Source organism: Barbus barbus (assembly GCF_936440315.1).
Source record: "Barbus barbus genome assembly, chromosome: 39".
Classification (NCBI taxonomy): Eukaryota; Metazoa; Chordata; class Actinopteri; order Cypriniformes; family Cyprinidae; genus Barbus; species Barbus barbus.
Genome location: NC_136717.1, coordinates 6,736,524 through 6,759,959, shown reverse-complemented (window position 1 = coordinate 6,759,959; position 23,436 = coordinate 6,736,524). Strand labels below are relative to the sequence as shown.

The following is a 23,436-nucleotide window of genomic DNA, read 5'->3' as shown; positions in this document are numbered from 1 at the left end:
GCAGTTTGCATCAAGTTCAAGGGCAAATTCTATTCTAAGTTCAAGGGCTTGCATATAGAACAGCCACAGGCTCAGCACCCTCCTACTTCCACTCACTTATGAGAATCTACATCCCCTCCAGAAGTATGAGATCTGCAAGTGAGCGATGCCAAGTGGTGCCATAACAGAGAGGCACAAAATCACTTTCCCCAACATTTTCATTGACCGATCCTTGCTGGTGGAACTTCCCACCCCTATCCGGAATGCTGAATCCCTGACAATTTTCAAGCGACACATGAAAACTAATCTCTTCTGTCATCACTTGAACTCATCTAAAAAAACAACAACTTTGCTTTCTTTCCTTAACCTCTTAACCTTTCCCTGTCTAGCTAATATTTACTCTGAACAATGCTTGAATCTTTGTATTGCAAGCACTTCCTGTGTTTATTTGCCTCTTTATAATGAATCGCATATTGTATTCCTCAGTTGTAAGTTGCTTTGGATAAAAGCATCTGCTAAATGAATAAATGTAAATCTAAATGTAATTAATTTCTTCACATTTCTTTGATTTTAAGAGAACAGTTACTTTTCCAGAATATTATACAATTCAACATATTTTGTGTTGTGGTCAGTTCAGCTCTAATTCACAGTTGAAGAGGGGCCAAATCCTATATTCTGAGTTTGCCCAATTTAGGTCTGCAAGCATATGTACAGAAGCACTTTATTTATTTATTTTATTTTCTTAGTTTATTTGTCAGGGACAATGTACAAAATACATTAATCTTCCGAAAAGATGCTTTGTACCAGAGTTAGCAAATGCTAATTTCCATCTGCAGTCCCTGGGCAGGTGCACATAATATTAAAACATTACATTACAAATAACTGTCAGTAGCACTAACAAATAAATGCAATATTAGTTGTACAGTGATCATTTAAAATTAGTCAAATGTTTAAAAGAAAAACTAATCAAAAAACCATCACAGCCTAAAATATGTACAAAATAATCAAAAACATTTATGGTATTAAGATTGCTGTAAGTGATTTATTTATGGAATGGTATACAGAAAATTATCTATACTATAATTATTATATACTAGTCACTTTATAATAACAGGTGAATTAAAAAAAAAGTGAGAAACAGAATTACATCCACTACTAAATGAAATCACAGCTGTGCTAAAATAAGCCTCAAATTAAATAATTAAAATAAAAGTCACATTTAACTGTTTTAAGATTGTTGATGGAGTTTACAATATATCAATCATATTGACCCATTTTACAGCACAGAATTACTCCTTTTATATGTCCTGCAACAGTGTTGCCACTTCTGAGCACACAACTGGTGTCAAAGTGAGCCAGGATCACCACTGCTTCCTGCTGAAACTAGATGTACATAAGGAGAATGTAATCATGTATTTAAATCCATTACAGAGAAGAACATTACACTTATTGTTTCTTGCAAATTCTAATAATGTGATAAATTACCTTAAAACAGTGAAAACACATTTCCATTTGCTTGAATTCTCCATGTCACTTTTGTTTCCTTTTCTATCCCCAATGTCTTCAGTTTCTGTTTTATCTAAAGAAAAATAATTGATTCATTATTATGAATTACTACTGGTACTCACACCCTCTTTGCCTGTTTTAAAAGTGACTGGCACTTCCAATATTACAAGGGAAGTATATATATATATATATATATAATTATATATTATAATATATAATTTAATGTAATCATAAATATAAAAATATAATTTTTTTCAAGGTGCGTAACATTTAAAAAAAATGGTTGATTATCAACCTCACCAGATTAAATATTACATAAATTTCTCTAAAGTTTGCCATTTGCAATGCTGTTACTAAAATGAGAGACCTGAATACCATTTAAATCTTTAAGTAAAACAGTGATTTGTGTGACTTTCAATTTTCTAGCAGTAAACAAGAAGATACACTATATTGCCAAAAGTATTGGGTCACCCCCTTCTAATGAACATGTTTCACTACTTTAGTAATTTCTATGAGTACAAATCTTAATGTTTAAGCATATAATGATATTCTAGGGAATTGTGTGGTTCTAATTTTCTAGCAACAGTTTGGACAGAACCCTTTTCTGAAAACAGCAGCAATGAGCACTCAGCAAGATTTCAAAAGCAACACATTTCATCATCAGATCACATTATTTAACACAGACAAACTAAATTAATACTCTGCTACACAACTAGAAACGTTTCATTTGCTACAGGTTAGTCTGTACCACAAAATGTAAAAAAAAACAAAAAAACAACACTTTTCATTGATGTAGGAGTCACATTCATAGGGGAATATCCTATCTGTCTGCTTACACGGCAGGCGCAAATGCACATATCCGATTCATATCTGCTTTATTTCCACATATGAATGAGGCCTGAAACCAATCAGAGAATATCACAATCCATGTGTTTTTTTCCTGTTTACATGGTTGTGTGCCATATTCGATCTGTGCCACATGAGAGGAAAAAATTGGAATTGGGTCACTTGAACCATGCAGTGTAAATGCGGCCTAAATTATATAATCAGACAGACAGGAAACTAAATCATTGGAACACATGAGGAATGAATACAAACTAAACTTTCATGAAGACAGAGATAAACAGAACATAACTGTGACAGTACTCCTCCCTCCCCGAAGGCATGACCTAGAGCCATAGCTGGACATTCAAAAGAAGGTAGGGAGGAAGGGGGTTTAGGAGGAGTACAAGGTGATGGTGAAGGGCAGGAAGAGAGGCAGACTGATAACCAGGGTGGTAATGATGGAGGGAGGAGCCGCAGCGGTATCCCTTCTAGCCACAACCCTGGAACGACGTGCATTACCTACTAGCTGGTAGACTGATGGGCTACGGTGGAGATGAGGGAGCTAGGAGCCAAGGTGGAGCCACTGGGTTGACGGGCCAAGGTGGTCTCAAAGGCTGGAGGTGGAGACAAGGGATCCTCTAGCCACAACGTCGATGGAGACTGATGGAACTGTGGCAAAACCACACCACAGATGGTGGGTTGAGGGACTAGCAGTATGCAGTGGCAAATGGGCAGGAGGTGGGAAACGGAGGCCAGGAGCGAATTTGTGACAGTCAGGGCTTTCGGAGATGGTGTGTGCTACCCACACAAACCAAATTGGGAGCACAGCGGATAGGGGAATGTCCTCCATGGCCGTGAGAGGACAGACAGACAGTACAGGGCAGATTGAGAGTTCAGGAGAAAGCGGAAGAAAAATGGGCATGTCCAAATATAACCTTCAACCTCAGCGGTGGTGTAGTGGGTGGGGTTTTTCTCTGTGCCCTTGCACTCCACTGTGACATGCTCTGCGGTGGGCTTAGTTGCCGGCTCATGCACCTGGTCAGATGAAGGTTGAGGCTCTGGCTCCAGGGCTATCCTCATCTCTTTCGCTCCTTTGGGCGATGACTTGTTGGTTGCGGTGGGCTCTGGCTCTCCATCTATGGTGGGCTCTGGCTGATACTCGGTGCAGGAGAATCTGATGTTAGGCTGGACTCTGGGTCCAGAGTGGGGCTGGCAAGATATCCCTCTAGTCCGACGGTGAATGATGATCTGTTTCTCACCAGTACCCACTCCACAAAGGCAGTGAAACTCTCCCGAGTAGAATTTTCGGACAACTGCACTCTGCAAGCGGTGTTGACGCTCGCGTCATAGAACAAGGTGTTGTCTGGGTTGCTGGTGTAATGAGCCACTTCCAGGTATGGTATGGTCCTCGAGAAGTCGCTCCCCCTGCTCCAGCAGGAGGAGGAGGAAGGTAGGTTTGTCCATAAATAATAACAAAAAGAAAAACTTTCAAAAATGAGAAAACACGCCAACACATGCTGCTTAACTTTTGGGTCGGGTCTTCTGTCACAATATGGTGTTGATGAAGGTTAACAGTCTTTAATAAATCAACAGATAGGCGATCCACACAGAGGAAGGTAACACACGTAACAATCAACGAGATCTGATGAATTCAAACTGTAAAGACATGAACTTAAATAAACAGGCCAAATGAGGATAATAAACAAGACACACCTGATCCAAATGACATAATCAGACACAGACGTGGAAACTAGGTCAATGGAATACATCAGGAATAAAAACAAACTAAAAATCCACAAAGACAGAGCCAAACAGAGCATAACTGTGATGATTACATTTACCTGGGGTTAATGTTACAAATAGTAGCTATGAAGTTGTCACGAATCTGGTCCATGCTCTCCCGGTCAACCACCACTAGAGGTCACCCGTTCACCACATTGACTTCACTCACAACACACTGGACTCCATTTCCCACAATCCATTGCACTGACGACACGCACACCTGTTCACTATCTCGCCCACACCTGATCACAATTTCACAATCACCATCACTCATTATTTAAGTCTGGGACTTGGTGGCACCTATACCCGAATCCAGTTCTCATGTCACAGCCAGGAGTGCCGATCCCGAAGCCAGTTCTCCAGTCACGGCCAGGAGTGCCGATCCAGATCCCCGAGAATCCGGTTCTCCAGTCACGGCCAGGAGTGCCGTTCCCGATCTTCAAGTATCCGCTCCTCCAGAGCGCCCTCAAGTGCCCGCTCCTCCAGAGCGCCCCACTGAGGTCACTCCAGAACTTCTCATAGCTCAAGTCACGGCTAAAGTGGCCGTTTGTGAACTCACGCCCTGTCCTGTCACAGCTAAAGAGGCCGTTTGTAACTCCTTGCCCTGCCCTGTCACGGCTAAAGAGGCCGTCTGTGAATCCTCGCCCTGTCCTGTCACGGCCAAAGAGGCCGTCTGTGAACTGACGCCCTGTCCTGTCACGGCCAAGGAGGCCGTCTGTGAATCCTCGTCATGCCCAGTCACGGCAATGGAGGCCGTCTGCATATCCTCCTCCTGTCCTGCCACAGCCATGGAGACCGTTTACGAGCTCTCGACCTGCCCGGTCCCAGCTCCTGAGACCATGAAAACTCTCTCTGTGTTGTCTGTCTCTGTTCTCCCTGTGGTGTCTGTCTGTGCTCTCCCCAGATCCCTGATCCTGCCCTGGCTTCCTGACCAGTCCACTCTACCGTGGAGATTCTCTACTCAGTCTACGCCACACTGGTGGGCTCCGGCTTTGTCTGCTCAGCGGTGGTGGTCAGCTGTCTGGTTCTGGGGGTCTCCTGCTTCGCCCAGGTGCACTCTGGTCCCGTCCTGTCCTGCAACAAGGACTCTCTCAGTGTTGTCTGTCTCTGCTCTCTCTGTGTTGTCTGTCCTTGTTCTCCCCAGATCCCAGTCTCTGTCATGGGTTCCTGCCCTGTCTGCCTCCCTGTAGTGGTCCTCTGCCCTGCCATGGTGGTCTTCTGCTCGGGTCTGGTGGTTGTCTGCCCCGCCGTGGTGGTCTTATGCTCGGGTCTGGTGGTCATCTGCTCCGCCGTGGCGGTCCTCTGCTCTGGTCTGGTCATCTGCGTGGTGGGCTCTGGTCTCGCCTGCTCCGCCCTGGTGGGCTCTGGTCTCGCCTGCTCCGCCCTGGTTGGCTCTGGTCTCGCCTGCTCCGCCCTGGTGGGCTCTGGTCTCGCCTGCTCTGCCCTGGTGGGCTCTGGTCTCGCCTGCTCCGCCCTGGTGGGCTCCGGTCCCGTCTGCTCCGCCCTGGTGGGCCTCTGCTCTGCCGGTTCTGCCTCAGTCCCCGGTCTTCCCACTTCCTCACGGGCCTGGCCCTCCGTTCCCTCCCCCTGTTCCGCTTCCGCTCCACCGCCCTCCTTGGGGGGGGGCTATGTCACGAATCTGGTCCATGCTCTCCCGGTCAACCACCACTAGAGGTCACCCGTTCACCACATTGACTTCACTCACAACACACTGGAATCCATTTCCCACAATCCATTGCACTGACGACACGCACACCTGATCTCGCCCACACCTGATCACAGTTTCACAATCACCATCACTCATTATTTAAGTCTGGGACTTGCTCTTGCTCACTGCCGAGTATTGTTAGCCCGTCTACTCTACAAAGCGTTTCCATGTTTTCTAGTCAGTTTTCCTGTGTTTTGATTCCTGCCCGAGTTCTTGGATTATTCTCCCTGCCTTGCCCTGTCTGGATTTTGTACGCCGATCGTCGACCCACGCTTGCTCCACGGATTGCTCTGTCTTGCCTCTGCCATACCTGTTTGCTGTCTCCCGACTAGGGCTGGGTATCGAGTTCGATACTTTTTAGGCACCGACCGAATTGCCTCGATACCACCGAGTATCGAAAAACGTCTTGTCGTTCGGTACCAAATTTCGATACCTAAGGGGTTAATCTCATCACCGTCAGTGAGCCAATAATCCTGCAGCACCAGGTGTGTTTGACTAGAAGCGGCGCGGCGCTGATTGATCAGTGTTTGACCTCCGCGAGAGCGATTATAATAAAGCGTATGGAGCAGTCTGCTCTTTAAATCGCGCGGTTTGTTTATTATACACAGACTGAAGCTCGCGTGACGCTCGCGGTCATTTCAGCGTCCATTTCAGCGTCTGCCGCCTCACTAAATGAGGACATAAACACATGACAACATCTCCAGACCTGCTCTGAGACTCACTTCATGAGCATTTTACCGTTTGATTCGAGCAAAACTAACTCATATCATCTACACACAGAACTGTAAAGGTATTCCAGACAACCCGTCAAAATAAAAGTTCGGTTTAACTCAGAAGACACTGCGGCAGAAATATATTAATATTGTTCAGCAGACAGTACATACTGCTACTACTAGGATACTATTAAAATTATTAAAACTTTTTTTTTTTTTTTTTTTTGTAATGATCACACAACAGTTATTCCATGTTTTAATTTTAATAGTAACCCCCCTTTGTTTGCCAAAATAAATAAGCTTTGATTTTCAATAATTTAAAGATAAATTAAATTAATGTTTTATGTCTTCATTTGAAAACCAGATACAGAACACAGAATTTCTGAGGAAAAATAAAACATTTCATAAGGCTATTTTAAGAATAAATTTAAATAAACTAAGTAGTTTTTATGCATTCAAATAATTAGACATACTGCACCAGAATTTAATAACAATAAAACATGTGGTGAAAGAAAATAAAACACTCACTTATGAAAGTGGATGAAGATTTAAAATTTATTGAAGTCTTTAACAACCTAGAAATTATGATTCTGTCTGAGCTATGTGTTTTAAAATGAACACGCACTAATGTAAACGTAGCCTAACAGATGTGTAAACTGAAAACAATTTGAACTTTATTTAAAAAAATTATTTATTTATTGTGTTGGATATATTTTGTTCCTTTGTGCAGTGGCTCAGGAGATGAGGCTTTGAGTCTGTATAAATATCAACAAGCTAAAATAGTTTTTTGAGATAATGTAATCTAATTAAAACTGATTTCATAAAACTAGTATCGAAAAAAGTATCGTTCAGGAACCGGTATCGAACTCAAGGTATCGGTATCGATATTGAAAATTTTTGAACGATACCCAGCCCTACTCCCGACCCTGCCTGTATGACCATGTTTTATAATAAAGCTTTGTACATGGATTCGCACGTCTCACGTCTCTTCAGCCCCGTGACAGAAGTGGTCTCTGATAAGAAGCATTATCACACACTTCTCTTCTATTGCTACATTCAGCTAACAAGTATACATCCTGTGTTCATATAATTTATTTGCTTTATGATTTAATTTAGAACCTTTCTTAATTTTTTTTATGTATCAGCAGTGATTATGAATTTATTGGTTTCACTAATAGTTGTGGTATTTACATCTTGCATGCCCATTGTTAAGGGAAACGGGAAAGGGAAGTGGTGTGTGGAGAAGTATGGTGACCCATACTCGGAATTTGTGCTCTGCATTTAACCCATCCAAGTGTACACACAGTAGTGAACATACACCCAGAGCAGTGGACAGCCAATGCTGTGTCATCCGGGGAGAAGTTGGGGGTTTGGTGACTTGCTCAAGGGTCTCACCTTGGTATTGGTATAGTCATGGTATTGAGGGTGGGTTGAGTGTTGGTTATTCACTCCCCCACTTACAATCCCTTGCGGACCTGAGACTTGAACCCATGACCTTCGGGTTACAAGTTCAACTCTCTATCCATTAGGCCACGACTGCCCTTATTAATAATAAGTCATATTAATTTTATTACACTTGTGTCTTTCTTGTGGTAGTGATCAAAGGCTCTACCTGGTACCTGAATTCTCACAAATCCTTCAGATAAATAAAATAAATTACATTAATTATAAATTATGGTTAATTTTATGTTGGATAATAACATAGGACATGTGCCACTAATGCTTTATAGGGCACTACATTGTACAGTACCATATTTTTTAAATGTGGATTATCCATGATCTGTTTTAACTCAAATTGTTTAATACTTACCCACTGTAAGATAACATTCATCACTGCAGGATCATTAAGATTCTGACCAGATTTGACCCGCAGTCTTACAATCTGCTTCTTTGTACCTGTTAGAATATAAACAGTGCTGTCAAAATTAGTGCATTAATGCAGGCGATACATTTTTCAATGCAACAGTGTTAAAGATATTTAACGCGGTTAACGCAGGGGCGGAGCTAGCATTGGCCACCCCATTCAGAACTGCTGCTAGTGTCTCTTTTTTCTTGACAAGAATTGTATTTATTTTGATGGAGAACGTCTTTGCGGCCCCATCAAATGGGATACTTTTCAGACGTGCACTCCACTCAGCGACAGGTGCTTATCAAACGGGCGTGGAAACGGTCTAGGTGACCAGCGATCTTCAGTAGAACAATAGTGAACTGCCGTCAGATGCGAGGTTGTCAGGCCATATGTCAGGAAAAATGCATTTTCCTGTCCTGTCAGCCGTTACACTGCTCATAGCATGTGCTCTTAAATTGACCATTCTCAAAGCGCTTGTCTGACAGGTGATCTGATCAATCACAATGCAGAATCTGCGATCTTCCCCAACAAACAAAAATGGTGTGTAGTGACGTCGTTCTGCGGTTTAAATTAAATACGTTCTGATGTTCATTCATGTTTATTTTGTGCTTTAAGTAAATATGATAATCAATCAAATAAGGAGATAGGCTGTAGCCTGCATCATTTCATATTAAAGTGCAAATGAAACTACAAGCATGCATGTCAGATTCATGTCACGTTCAGCAGTGGCTTTAAGAACAAATAATAATAATTTGAGAAGATTTTCTTTTCCCCGAAAATACTAGTTAACGTTATTGTATTGGACTCAAACTTACTGACTTTGCTTACACAGGGTATAAGTACTTCTCAGAATTTATTTTTCGTGGGTTTTATTTCACCTAGTCACACTTGTGGTGTTCCCGGTCAAAAATGACGAAATCCAAACAATTGCTTATAAATCTCTCATTTTGCTATATTAACACCAAATATTGGATTCATTCTTTTTGTCAACTTGTTTTCTTTCATTTAGGACTGGTTTTGTGTTTCTATTTGCATTTGATTAATCGTAGGCCTCGTTTATCTGAAAGTAGGCACCTCATTTTTTGAGTGAAAAAAAGCATTTTTTATGAATAATTTTCACAATATGAGATACAAAAATTAATTAAAACGTGCACTGTTTATCACACTAGTGTGCTTTAATGTGTAATCAGGAAGTTTGCTTTTAAATGCTTTTATTTTTTACAAAATTGCATAGTCACATTTGTCAAAAACGGCCAGCCACTGAAAGTGAATGGGGAAGATCACAAAAAACAGCACCAGTACTCTGTGAGAACACGAAAGCCTCGAAACCATTTGTCATAAAGTTTAGTCTAGATTAGAATATGTGATGAAAGAAAAGACTCTTTTGAAGTCAATGCAGGCTAAAGACAAGGCAGTTTGAGCACGTATGCACGTGTGTGTGTGAGAGAGAGAGATAGAGAGAGAGTTATCATAAAAGCATCCTAAGAACGTAATAATTAAAAGACAAAACTCAGTATACACCTTATTAATGTTTCAAACTAGAATAGAATATGAAACATTTATGCATTATGCATTTTCCTCCCATAGAAAACCATTATAAAGAAAAGTTTAACGTAAGTGGCTTATTGAATGAAGACATTGATATGAAAAAGAACTATTAAACCATAACTCGTTTATTATTGAAAGGATTTTAGTATGCTATGTACGTACTGTATTTTCTGTTTGTTTTATACATACTGTAATATGTGTTTGTTATTATCGCAATAAAAAAATCTGTGATATGAAAAGGCCAAATTTGGTATAGTTTATAAAATAGATATAGGCCTACTATGTATGTACAGGTAAGCAAATGAACCCAGAACATGAATGCAACACGCTGAATTTCATTTTCTCTAATTGCAATATAAACACATTTAATATGGTGCAATTAATGAATGGAGGAAGACAGTGATAAAGACCAAATAAATAAATAAAGACTAAATTCGGTATACAGCTTGTTAATAAAATATAATGTGTTGCAAGCAGCTGAGCCCAGAATATATATGCAAACATGCTAAACAACATGTTAAGCATTTTACTCCCATAGAAAACCGTTATAATGAAAATTTAAAGTGTCTTAATGCATTAAGAAATCATTTTATAAAGCTAAACTCTGTACACACCTTACAGTGATACTGTATAAAAAGGACAAATCTGGTATACAGGTATAATATTCAATGGCGACCATTTCAAGTCTGACTGTGTAATTTTGTACAAAATTAAAGCATTTTAAAGCAAACTTCCTGATTAAACATTAAAGCACACTAGTGTGAGAAAATAATCTCATATTGTGAAAAATATTCATAAAAAAATGCTTTTTTCACTCAAAATATATTTGGATAAATGAGGCCTATGATTGATCAAATGCAAATAGAAATACAAAACCAGTCCACAATGAAAGAAAACAAGTTGACAAAAAGATTGAATCCAATATTTGGTGATAATATAGCATAATTAGAGATTTATAAGCAATTTTATGGAGTCCGGTCATTTTTGAACGGGAACACCACAAGTGTGACTTTTTGCAATTTTGTACAAAATAGCATTTAAAAGCAAACTTCCTGATTAAAAACTAAAGCACATTAGTGTGATAAAGAGTGCAAATTTTTATAATTTTTTTTATCTCATATTGTGAAAATTATTCATAAAAAATACTTTCTTCACTCAAAAAATGAGGTACCGACTTTCGGATAAATAAGGCCTACGATTAATCAGAAGGTGATAATATAGCATAATGAGAGATTTATAAGCAATTGTTTGGAGTCCAGTCATTTTTGTCCAGGAACACCACAAGTGTGACAGGAATCTAAACACAACCAGAGGGTTAAAAGAACTTTAATTAAATGTTGAACCAATCAATTAAAATGGGAGCCCTAATAATAATGTTTTGTAAATATATTTTATAAAATCTGTTCTTAGCTCTTTTTGAATGCAGCTTGCTGTCAGCTCTTTTTAAATGGAGAGGAGTTCACCCAAAAATGAAAATTGTCCAAATTTATTCACCTTGAAGTTTTTCCAAACCTGTATAAGTTTCTTTCTTCTGCTGAACACAAAAGAAGATATTTTAAAGAATGTGGGCAACTCACACAGGTCTGGAACAACATGAGGGTAAGTAAATGATGATGATGTTGATGATTTTAAGGCTTAATCTTTTTTAACATTGTTATGCAGTCCAGTATAAGAAACAGGATAGAAATAGCTGGAAGTAATGTTTGGACTATTTTGGATGTGACAGCTGACCAAATGGGGTAGAAGAAAGTTTAGTAGCTAAGGATCAGACATCAAACTTACGGTACATGCAGAGGAAAGGGAGAGCATTTGAGCAGGCCCGATAACTGATTATACCACCAGGATCTGAAACACCACAAGGAGTTTGCAGCCCAGATTGTAAAGGCAGTCTAGTAAAGGAGGAAGTGGAAACATTTGTTTTATCTGACCATTTCCACACGTCTCTGGAGAGTCCAATCCAAGCACTTGTATATGGTTTCATCAGCACACTCAGCTGGTTATTCTCAGTGTTGTTCTGAATGATGACCAGGTCTGTGTAATGCTGTCTGCAGTAGCTCTGAGCATCCTTCCAGGTTTTGCTATTACTGATGAAAACAAACCTGTTTACTCCATTCTCTGTAACAAACAAACAAATAAATTAATTAATTAATTAATACATACATACATATGGTGATGCCAGACATGTTTTTAAGTAGTCATCATCTGTTTTGAAATGCCTCATGTACATAAATACCTTAAATCAGATCTAACAGTATGGTTGGATTTTCTAAAAACAAGTGCAACTGTGAGGCGGGACATATGTAGAAGATTATACAAAGCCATTTTAAATGCAGTTTAACATATTCAGTGTAACTCTTGTTATTGAAAAAATGTGATCTTCCTCTCCAGTAAACTTACATTTTATGACAATAAAATATGTAATGAGTTATAATAATTATGAGTGTTAAAAAAAATACTCGAAACTCTGAGTTTATCCACATTAAAGAAGCATAAATAATGTCACCATGAAAGCATAAAATGAGCTCACTGTATAGCTATTATGAATCTGTTTTGCTTACAACCTCTTGTGTGTACAATGTAACATAGGCCTTATGTTAACTGCTAAATGATCCTGGATTATTCTGGATGGGAGTTAGAGATACATGGTTTCCTCAAATCTAGTCCTGGAGGGCCACTGCTCAAACCCTGATTAAACTCACTTACCTGTAATTTTCTAGGGATCCTGAAGACCTTCATGAGCTTGGTGTGTTTGATTAGGGTTGGACCTAAACTCTGCAGGCCATTGGCCCTCCAGGGAAAGATCTGAGGAACCCTGGCTTGTCCACTCAAAATATTTACATTAATAATATTGTTTCTATCATTTCTTACCGTTAAAGCAAAAAAATGGAAGTAGACTTTTGCAATCAATATCATTCCATAAGCTATCCTGCATCGAACCACAAGCCTCATATCCACCATAGTTGTTTGGTTCTCCAGAAGTCCAAGTGCTAAATGCAATTTCCTTATTTTGATAAGACCACTGCCAGCTATTGATGTCATTGTACAGTCCAATCCAAGCCATTGTAGTCATTTTTTTAACTACATCTTGTAGATTCGCCCAGTCTTCATCACTCTGAACAGTAGCCAGATCAATGTTATTCACTCTGCAGTAAGCTTGTGCCTGTTTCCAAGTCTTCTGTTCCTGAATTACAACATACTCACGTGAGATGCCTCCTGTAAATGAACAGAATCCTGTTGAGAAAAGAATAGAATGTTACAGTGTGCAGAAATCCACATGCAAACACTTAACCAGGCATGGGATTTGGGATTTTTGAGATGAAGCTTTTTAGGTGAGCTATACAATTTTGTCACGATTGTAAATTTTTTTGATGGCAATCAAGTCAAAATATGATGATCCTCGTGATAGGGATTAAAATACATATATACGGTATATATATATAATTATTTTTTTTATCTAAAATTTTATCTTTTTGCTTGAGGAGTAGGTTTAGGGGTAAGGTAAGAGTTAGCGTGTGTACTTGACTAACTGGGGCCCAGGTCAGGAAGCAGACAGACTGGCTAAACCGACCGTCTGCTAGCCGCCTCACGTCACAGAAGTGTTTGTACTGGCTACTGTATACAGGCCACCAGGGCACCATACAGATTTTATTAAAGAATTTGCTGATTTTCTATCTGAGTTAGTACTGGCTGCAGATAAAGTCTTAATTGTTGGCGATTTTAATATTCATGTCGATAATGAAAAAGATGCATTAGGATCAGCATTCATAGACATTCTGAACTCTATTGGGGTTAGACAACACGTTTCAGGACCTACTCGTTGAAATCATACTCTAGATTTAATACCGTCACATGGAATTGATGTTAGTGGTGTTGAAATTCTGCAGCAAAGCGATGATATCTCAGATCATTATCTAGTCTTGTGTAAACTCCATATAGCTAAAACTGTAAATTCTCCTTGTTACAAGTATGGTAGAACCATCACTTCTACCACAAAAGACTGCTTTGTAAGTAATCTTCCTGATTTATCTAAATTCCTCAGCATATCCAACAGCGCAGAAAAACTTGATGATGTAACAGAAACTATGGATTCTCTCTTTTCTAGCACTTTAGATAGAGTTGCTCCTTTACGCTTAAGGAAGATCAAAGAAAACAGTCTGACTCCATGGTATAATGAGCACACTCGCACCCTAAAAAGAGCAGCCCGCCAGCCCGGAAAATGGAGCGCAGCTGGCGAACAAAACTAGAGATATTTTGTATGGCTTGGCGGGAAAGTACCCAATCCTACAGAAAAGCATTAAAAACGGCTAGATCTGATTATTTTACTTTCTTCTAGAAGAAAACAAACATAACCCCCGGTATTTATTCAATACAGTCACTAAATTAACGAAAAATAAAGCATCAACAGGTGTTGGCATTTCCCAAGAGCACAGCAGTAATGACTTTATGAACTACTTTACATCCAAGATCGATACTATCAGAGATAAAATTGTAACCATGCAGCCGTCAGCTACAGTATCGCATCAGATAGTGCACTATAGATCCCCTGAGGAACAATTTCACTCATTCTCTACTATAGGAGAGGAAGAATTGTATAAACTTGTTAAATCATCTAAACCAAAAACATGCATGTTAGACCCTATTCCATCTAAACTACTAATAGAGCTGCTTCCAGAAGTCATAGATCCTCTTTTGGCTATTATTAATTCGACATTGCCATTAGGATATGTCCCCAAAACCAAAATTGGCTGTTATTAAGCCTTCATTAAAAAAACACAACTTGATCCCAAAGATCTAGTTAATTACAGACCGATCCGAAATCTCCCTTTTCTGTCAAAGATACTCGAAAAGGTAGTATCCTCACAATTATATTCCTTCTTAGAGAAAAATTATATCTGTGAGGATTTCCAGTCAGGATTTAGACCGTTTCATAGCACTGAGACTGCTCTCATTAGAGTTACAAATTACCTGCTTCCATCATCTGATCGTGGTTGTATCTCTTTATTAGTTCTACTGGATCTTAGCGCTGCGTTCAGTGCCGGATTTATGCATAGGCATTCTAGGCACATGCCTATGATCGCTCGTCCGGTGTGGCCCAAACACAATAAAGAGAGATACAGTATGTATGTATATTTTTTTTAACTATGGGCTACATATCTACAACAGTAAAGAACAAAAACCCCAGAAGACAAATATAATAACCAATAGGGCAAACTATTTCCATGTTTTCCACCTTTATATGTATGGATATTGCGCTTTCAATTTCTTGTTCATAATTCAGATGCACACACGCAGACAGGAACTTTTTGTCAGCGCTGCCCTGCAAATTGATCCATAAAATAGTTTTGCAGCTAAAAAGCCACATGACATTTCTTTGCGAGATTCTTGAAGCAGTTCAACTTAAAGATTCTCTTTTAGTAGACGCTGCTGCTGAACGCTCAGACGCAGGTATTTACATGCACTGAATCGCTCTCTCTCTTTCTCTAATAACTGCATTAGCCTGCACATAAATAGTGCAAGTCTCAGTTTTTAGCTCTAAAATGATGTTCTGGAATTTGCAACGGAAGATTTGGGATGAGGAACGTAAGAAATTACTTCAACACACACAAGATTTCAGGATGAAAACATGACAGAAATAAATAATCTGTACAATGTCTTGAGGTGGTTGTGACTCCAGGCCGTTAAAATTAGGACTATTAGAGAAATAATGCTCTCCCAAAGTGGTAGTATGGCCACGACGCCGGAGCCTATTAATGGAACGGTTCTCTGTTCTCAAAGAAAGAATTACATTCGATCTTTACTGACTGAACATAAGCGCTTATTGCCATAGAAAACGTCTCCGGTTACTATCGTAACCTCGGTTCCCTGAGAGCGGGAACGAGACATCACAGAGAAATTCTCCGCTATGGGAACTCCTTCCCTCCAACCTTTCCTGAAGTCCTATTGGCTCACGCCAGTCCAAATGACTGGCCAATTGTCACGAAGCATGCAAATCGCATGCAAATACTGACGAGCTTGAGAGGCAGTATAAAATGCGGTGCCCGCGACAATTCCGTCAGAATCTGATACTGAACGCCGCTGAGCTGGTCGAGCAGCGAGCACGGTGACCACCGTGATGTCTCGTTCCCGCTCTCAGGGAACCCAGGTTACGATAGTAGCCAGAGACGTTCCCTCTCGAGCTTTCACGAGACATCACAGAGAAATTCTCCGTTATGGGAACGATATTCAATCCCGCCGTGAGAGAGGCCTGTACCAGTTACACACTTAGCAAAGATAGAACACACACACAGTTCCCACCAATAGCGACGCTTGTTAGGAGGGCTCGCAGTTGATAGGTGGAGATAAGCCAATGAGAGTCTAAACCCCAGGTATACGAAATTTTGCATATCTGGTCAGTAATAATGTAGGCTGAGCTGAAAGCAGGGCAGAACAGAAGTAATAACAGCATTGTAAGGGACTGCACATGGAAAACTGTGTTTAAGCAGCATAAAACATAACATGATAATGGTAGCACGTAGTGAGTCAGACATGAATACCAGGAAGCTGCTCTGAGTACAGGGCAGACAACAACAACAAAACTCACAAAGGGCTGCACAGAGTAATTACTGTGCGAGGCAGCAACACACATGACTAGAGGTAGCAAACCATGAATCAGTCACTCACCAACAGCACTTGGGAGGCTAAGGACTGAACAGTTGCTGTCCACAGAAAACGCATGTAAATCCCCTATACGCTTAGCCGAAGCGAGAGCCAGAAGAAGCGCAGTTTTGAGAGATAGCTCCTTCAAATCAATGGATGTTAAAGGTTCGAATGGTGGCTGTGAAAGAGCTCTTAACACTACCTCTAGGTCCCAGGGCGGGACTGAAGGAGGACGCGGGGGATGCAATCTCCTCCCACCCTTAAGAAAACTCACCACCAGCGCGTGCCTACCGATCGATTGCCCACCCAGCGGGGAACGAAACGATGCAGTAGCTGCCACATAGACTTTCAGTGTTGATAGTAGAGATCCACTATCCAATCTGAACTGTAGAAAACACAGAACATCCGACACGGTGCAAGTAGCCAGGTCGATATGAACATCATAGCACCATTTCACAAACACTGCCCATTTTAGGGCATACAAACGCCTCGTAGAGGGTGCCCGCGCCTCCGAGAGCGTGTCGAGCACACGAGAATGCAGGACGCTCAGCTCCTCTAATATTCCTGAAGCAGCCACACGTGAAGGCTCCACAACTCCGGGTTCAGGTGCCACACCAAGCCGTTCACCTGAGATAGCAGATCCTTCCTGATGGGGATTGGCCAGGGCGGTGCCACCAGCAGCTCTGTCAGGTCCGGGAACCAAGGCTGGTTTGGCCAGTTTGGGGCGATGAGAATCACAGAAGCCCGCTCCTCCCTGATCTTACATAACACCTGTGGCAATATCTTGATGGGAGGAAACGCATACAGCCTGGCTGCTGGCCAGCGCAATGTCAGCGCGTCCCCTTACAGCGGGGAGTGAGACAGGGAGAAGAACAGCGGGCAGTGCGCATTCTCGCTCATGGCGAACAGATCCACCTCCACTGTCCCGTAGCAAGTCCAAAGCATCTGAACCGACTTGGGGTGCAACCTCCACTCTCCTTGAGGCATCCCTTTCCTCGAAAGCATGTCCGCTCCGCGGTTCAGGAGACCGGGGATGTGCGCTGCTCTGATGGAGAGAAAGTGACAGTCCGCCCATAGCAAGAGATTCGCTGCCTGCTTGCACAGAGCTCTGGAGCACACGCCTCCTTGGTGATTTATGTACGAGACCACAGATGTGTTATCGGTGCGAATCAGTACATGCCGCTGTTCCAGCTGTGCCCAAAAATCCTTTAGAGCTAAGAACACTGCTTCCAGCTCCAAGCGCTTTATGCTCTGAGGTTCTGACCACAGCCCCGAAGCCGGCATGCCCTCGCACACTGCTCCCCAGCCGCGAGTCGATGTGTCTGTCGTGACCACAACGCACAACATTACCAAGCCCAGGGGAACTCCCCGGCTGAAGAGATCTGGGTTTCGCCACAGCCTCAGAGCTTCGATGCAGCCGCAGGAGACCGCGATGCTCAGACGGCCCGAAGTCCACGCTGTCCAAGGGACTCGAGATTTCAGCCATAGCTGCAGCGGGCGCATGTTTACTAAGCACAAATGGCATACCGCTGAAGCAGACACCATGACACCCAGCAGCCTCTGAAATTCCTTCTAGTGAACAGAGCTGCTCAGTCTGAAATGGCGCAGGGAAGACAAAATGGCCCGCATCTCCACCGAGTCGAAGCACACCCCCAGGTACGTTATAGACTGACTCGGGGGGAGAATGCTCTTCTGCATGTTGACACATAGCCCTAGGGACTCCAAGTGGCAAAGCAGCAAGTCTATATGGCTGAGTAGCGTGACCCGGGATTGAGCTAAAATCAGCCAATCGTCCAGATAGTTGAGAACGGGCATTCCCGCTCGCTCTGATTCCCGGTATAACTTCCCACGTGCTCAGGAACTGACATTAGCGGCTTTAGCGGCTTGGTCGTTGGATGCGCCGGCGAGTGATGCGCGACTATTACCTGTGTGGGCGGCAGCTCTGCACTGCTCTGAGGTGGGGCAAGCGGTGCCGCATTGACTGAGTGAGGAGGAAAGAGCTCTTTTTGTGAGAATGTATACGTTTTTATTGAATGAACATCCAACACACAAACATTTGAACACATGAACTTTTGGCACTTGGGAGCTGGGCCGTTCGCGCACTCTCCTCCTCTCTTCAGATCGTCAGGACGACGGCTTAGCAGCCGGCAGCGGGCGAGAGTCACTTCGCGGACTCCTCCGCTGGCCATGGCGCTTCCTCACCGCTGCGTTCGCTGGCCTGTGGTCATCCCTCCGTTAGGAAGAGCCATGCGCCGACGAGGACCTAGATCTTACCATCTGCTGCTGGAAAGCGTGCCTCGGCATAACGTGACTCATGGCTTGGTGCTTCGCTTTTGAGCCTCCGCGAAGCGCTCGATAATGAACTCCACGGCGTCACCAAAGAGACCGGAGGGAGTCACAGAAGTGTTCAGCAGCACCTTACGGTCAGCATCCTTGAGGTCAGCCAGATTTAGCCATAGGTGCCTCTGAAGGATGACCATAAAACCCATGGCCTTACCCATGGCCTGGGCCGCTCACTTCGTCGCCATCAGCACGAAGTCCGTCGCCGCACGGAGATCCTTAACAGCCTCCGCAGTGAGAGTGCCGCCCTCAGCTGCCTGCAGGAGCTTCGCCTGAAAAACCTGAAGCACCGCCATGGCGTGCAGCGCGGAAGCCACCTCGCCATCTGAGGCATACGCTTTATTAGCGAGGTGGGCGGTAGTCCTGCACGGGAAGGGTGATGTCCGAGCCTAGGGTCTTGGCTGCTGCAGGACATAGGTGGGCAGCGACTGTCTCCTCGACGGGGAGAGAGCGCATGTACCCGTGGGCCTCAGCCCCATCCACGTGGGAAAAGATGGCCTGTGTAGTAGAGTGGACGTGCGCTGATTGGGGCACAGACCACGTGCCCTCGAGTCAGCTTTCCGTGTGGACCTGAAATATCAGGAGTCGAGCTTACTCCTGGTAGGCTCTTCTGGAGGACTCCAGGTAAGCTCCAACTCCTGGACAGCCTTCGACAGCACCCTCATGAACTCCTCTTGGAGGTCTGGGGGCCCCGAGCTGTCCGTCTGATCAGACTCCGATCCCACCCAATCCTCCCTCTCCGAGGCCGAAATGGACATAGAGTCACCCCCCTCCTCCTGGCCAAAAGACACAAACTCCTCGATGTTGGAAGGAGGGCGGAAGCAGTCCTCGGGGAAGGAGAATGGGGTGACCGTTGGGTTTGACGGAGCGGCAAGACGACACACCCGCCACCAGGAGCTTCACCCCGAAAAAGGCCGCGAGCCATATCGCGGCGGGTCCGGAGGACGCAGAGCACGAATTTCTCCGTGATGTCTCGTGAAAGCTCGAGAGGGAACTGTAACGGTTTCCACTGATTACAAAACATTTTTGTTTGCTGGGGTGGCTATATATATTAATAGGGAAGGGGGGCCCAAAAAGTTGTTTTGCCTATGTCACGATAAGAGGTAAATCTGGCCCTGCCGTACCTATGTATGACGCAGGACATGACAGATTTTCTGGTATGCAAAACGTACATTAAGCTATGCTGTTGTTGGCTGCCACAGTAAAGGCAAAAAGCTAAGGTATTCCTTTAAAGTCCGTGTAAAGTCAATTATAAGAATTGTTTGTAAACACATTATAAATGTTAGAAATGCATTGCTGAAACATGCTACAAAGACTGTGAACTATGTAGTTCTTAATTGTGGAGTTATTCACCATCCATACATATTTATATTTAGTTATATTGAAAAAGTTTCGATTCAGTCAATCTTTTTCACCCCGTATTAAAAGTCTTGAACTCTTGAATGTAATTATACTGTTGAGCTCAGTAGAAAACATTCTGACATACTGTTCAAGGATTATTATTTTACTCAGAACTTTGCAGCGAGGGTGGTCGTGTCCCTCAGCGCAGCCCCCTCATGGCAAACTCCCAAAGAGGAGATGCACATTTTGTATGTACATCATCACCAAAGATAAAAGCATACAAGGATGAATGCATTTCCTGAAAACCTCTGGTGCAACTCTCAAAACAAGTCACTGGAACAACTAGCTGACTAATGTACACTAAAGAAAAAAATCTAATATGATGCCGCGGTCACACTTTATATTAGGTGGCCTTAACGACTATGTACAGAAAATAAGTACAATGTACTTATTGTGGTCATATTGCATTTCAAATCACTTTTGCTGCTATTGAGGTGGGATATGTTTAAGGTTAGGGACAGGTTTGGTGGTATAGGTAGGTTTAAGGGTGGGTTAAGTTGTAAGGGATGGGTCAAAAGTGTAATTATAAATGTAATTACAGAAGTTAATTACAGATGTAATTACATATAGGTATTTTAAATAAATATGTACAACGTAAAAACATGTATGTACACAATAAGCGCATTGTATCAAATGATTAATTTCAATGTAAGTACATAGTAGTTAAGGCCACCTAATATAAAGTGGGATCGATGCTGCAAATGTGCACTTATAAGAGTGATATGACACAACTCCTTATGAGTGTTGCTTTAGTATCATCAGTCAACTAATATATCCCCATTACATCACTATGCAGCTTTGAGTTCCTGTGAAAGGGAGCTCTAATCAAACAAACTGTTTTACAAACATGAAATTATAATGAATTACAGCTTCAGAAATTGACTTTTGGCTACGTATTTTAATTTTAGCCACTGGGTCATGTTTATTTATTTTTAGAGCAAAAACTAGTCCAGTGACCCGTGAGAATGAATTGTGTCAAAGCACAAATCTAGGATTGTACTTTATTTTTCAAATGTTTTTAAAGAAACATTTACTAAAACATTGCAAAAAAAAAATACTCACCTGAGAAAAAAAGGAACTGAAACAGCCTATCCATTGGTGATGGATTTAAAGTATGTATAGAACGTGAAACTGTTGTTATTCTAGATGATCTTTCCACAAACACAATTAAATAAACAAGAGCTTAAGCATTTAAATGTAATACAAGACAAAACTTGTGACTAGGTCCCAGCAGTTACCTCCAGAAACAGGCAGATTGAATGATCCCAGCACCCGCATATTTGTATATTTATACATTACGTTTCATGCAAACCTTTTTCTCAGATGCAAAATATTTGCAAAAAAATATACACAACTTTATTTTCATTTGGACATTTGTTTGCTCTTCATTTAAATATGGAAATAATAAATGCTCAGTAAAAACACATAGTTCCCATTCAGTCGGTCACTCCGAGTCAAGTCTCCGTTCCCTCCTTCAGGGAACGAGGGTTACATATGTAACCGAGACGTTCCCATTCAGTCGGTCACTCCGAGTCACGTCGTTGTTCCCTCCTTCAGGGAACGAGGGTTACATACGTAACCGAGACATTCTCCATCACTCTTTTGATACCCACAACTAAATATAAGCTCTTAAAAAGGTGCCTTGACAGCATTATGAAACACAAAAATGAAATGAAAAGAAAAAAAAACTATCAGAAACTAAAAAAAAAACTAAAGTGTCACAATCTCCAGCTGGAGTGCCCATGAGCTCCTCTAGAGGGTACTCCATTCTATATCTTGCTATTCACTCAGGACTCCATTTCCCATAATCCTTTGCCCGGACTCATCAGCACTCATTACCAGTTCACAGCGGCCTCATATTAGTAGGACTATAAGAATAGCACACAATCGCTGATGCAGTCTTCAGCGAATAGCAATCTTCACTGATGATTGAATGTTTAGCCCTTCCAAGTTTCCCAGTTACCTAGATTTTGTCTTTCTCGTGTTTTGATCCTTTGATTGTTACCTTGTTTTTCATTTATTGTCGCCTGCCCTGACCTTTGCCTGTCTTGTGGATTACTCTTTTGCCTGTGCCTCGGATGTAATAGTTTACTCTTGTTTGACCCTGCCTATTCTGAGTCTACTCTGGAATAAAGCCTTGCTTTTGGATCCCCAACTCCATCATCATGACTCCCTTTGTTACATAAAGAGATAAACCCGTCAAAACATCAAATAGTTGCAATACCATGAGAGAGTGTAGTTAAAACAGCAAATTTTGTACATCACATTAGCCTTTTGTATCAAGCACATTTGAGATAAATACTATATATTAATATTTGTAGACTTCTTCCCCTCTGAACTTTTATTGATGCAAATAAACAGATTTTTTCTTTTTTAACTATAAATTTCCAGGCTCGTGTATCAGGGCATGTTTGCAGGACATTGGCTCTTCAGAAGCAGGTTTGGAGACCAAACTGCTTGTGGCACCACCTGTGTATATGCGTAGGTTTATTATGGGACAAACCATTTGGACCCATTTGGAAAGCCTACAGTGGATGTGCTGTTGAAGCAGCCAATCCCACCATCAGTCAAATTTTTATACTAACTTTTTTTATACTTTATACAAACTTTTAATACTCGTATCAAGCCCTTCTCATATGTCCACCCCATTTAATTTGAATTAAAAAAGGGTTAAAAATAAAACATGCAAAAAATTAACTAATACATTAAGCATGGGCTTAAATTTTAAAAATATATAATAAAATAAAATATTAGTGCTGTCTATCGGTTAAAAATATTAATTACTTAATTACACATTTTTCTGAAATTAATCATGATTAATCGCAATTGATCCCACCTAACATTAAAGTTTTTAAATATACTTTAATATTGCAATAACTTCACATTCAATCTTCAAATTTATTTAGAAACGACATAAAGACAATACATTTTAATTATTTAATGGCATCGTTTATTATGACTGAAGACGAGTATCACTGATCATCAATACTACTGAACTCTCTAGGAAATTGTTATTTTTTCCTAATATTAACCATTGATTATAGCCATTCAACATTACAGTATAATTGAGAGCTATCAATTTTAACATTTATTAGAAAATATCAGCTTCTAATTTAAGTGAACTTAAAACAATCTTAACATACCTTCAG

At 41.5% G+C, this 23,436-nt stretch overlaps 1 protein-coding gene across 1 annotated transcript; it reads right to left on the bottom strand.

The window, feature by feature from the left end:
* Positions 1–732: 732 nt before the first annotated feature.
* On the bottom strand, positions 733–21,552 carry LOC306858462 (putative C-type lectin domain family 20 member A). The gene is made up of 6 exons (XM_079399025.1): positions 21,350–21,552; positions 12,779–13,141; positions 11,693–12,025; positions 8,324–8,409; positions 1,465–1,558; positions 733–1,362 (listed from the first exon to the last, which is right to left on the bottom strand). Exons 1-5 carry the CDS (start codon positions 21,381–21,383, stop codon positions 1,466–1,468), a joined length of 909 nt encoding a protein of 302 aa, XP_079255151.1. The 5' UTR covers positions 21,384–21,552; the 3' UTR covers positions 733–1,362; position 1,465.
* Between the last annotated feature and the right edge of the window lie 1,884 nt (positions 21,553–23,436).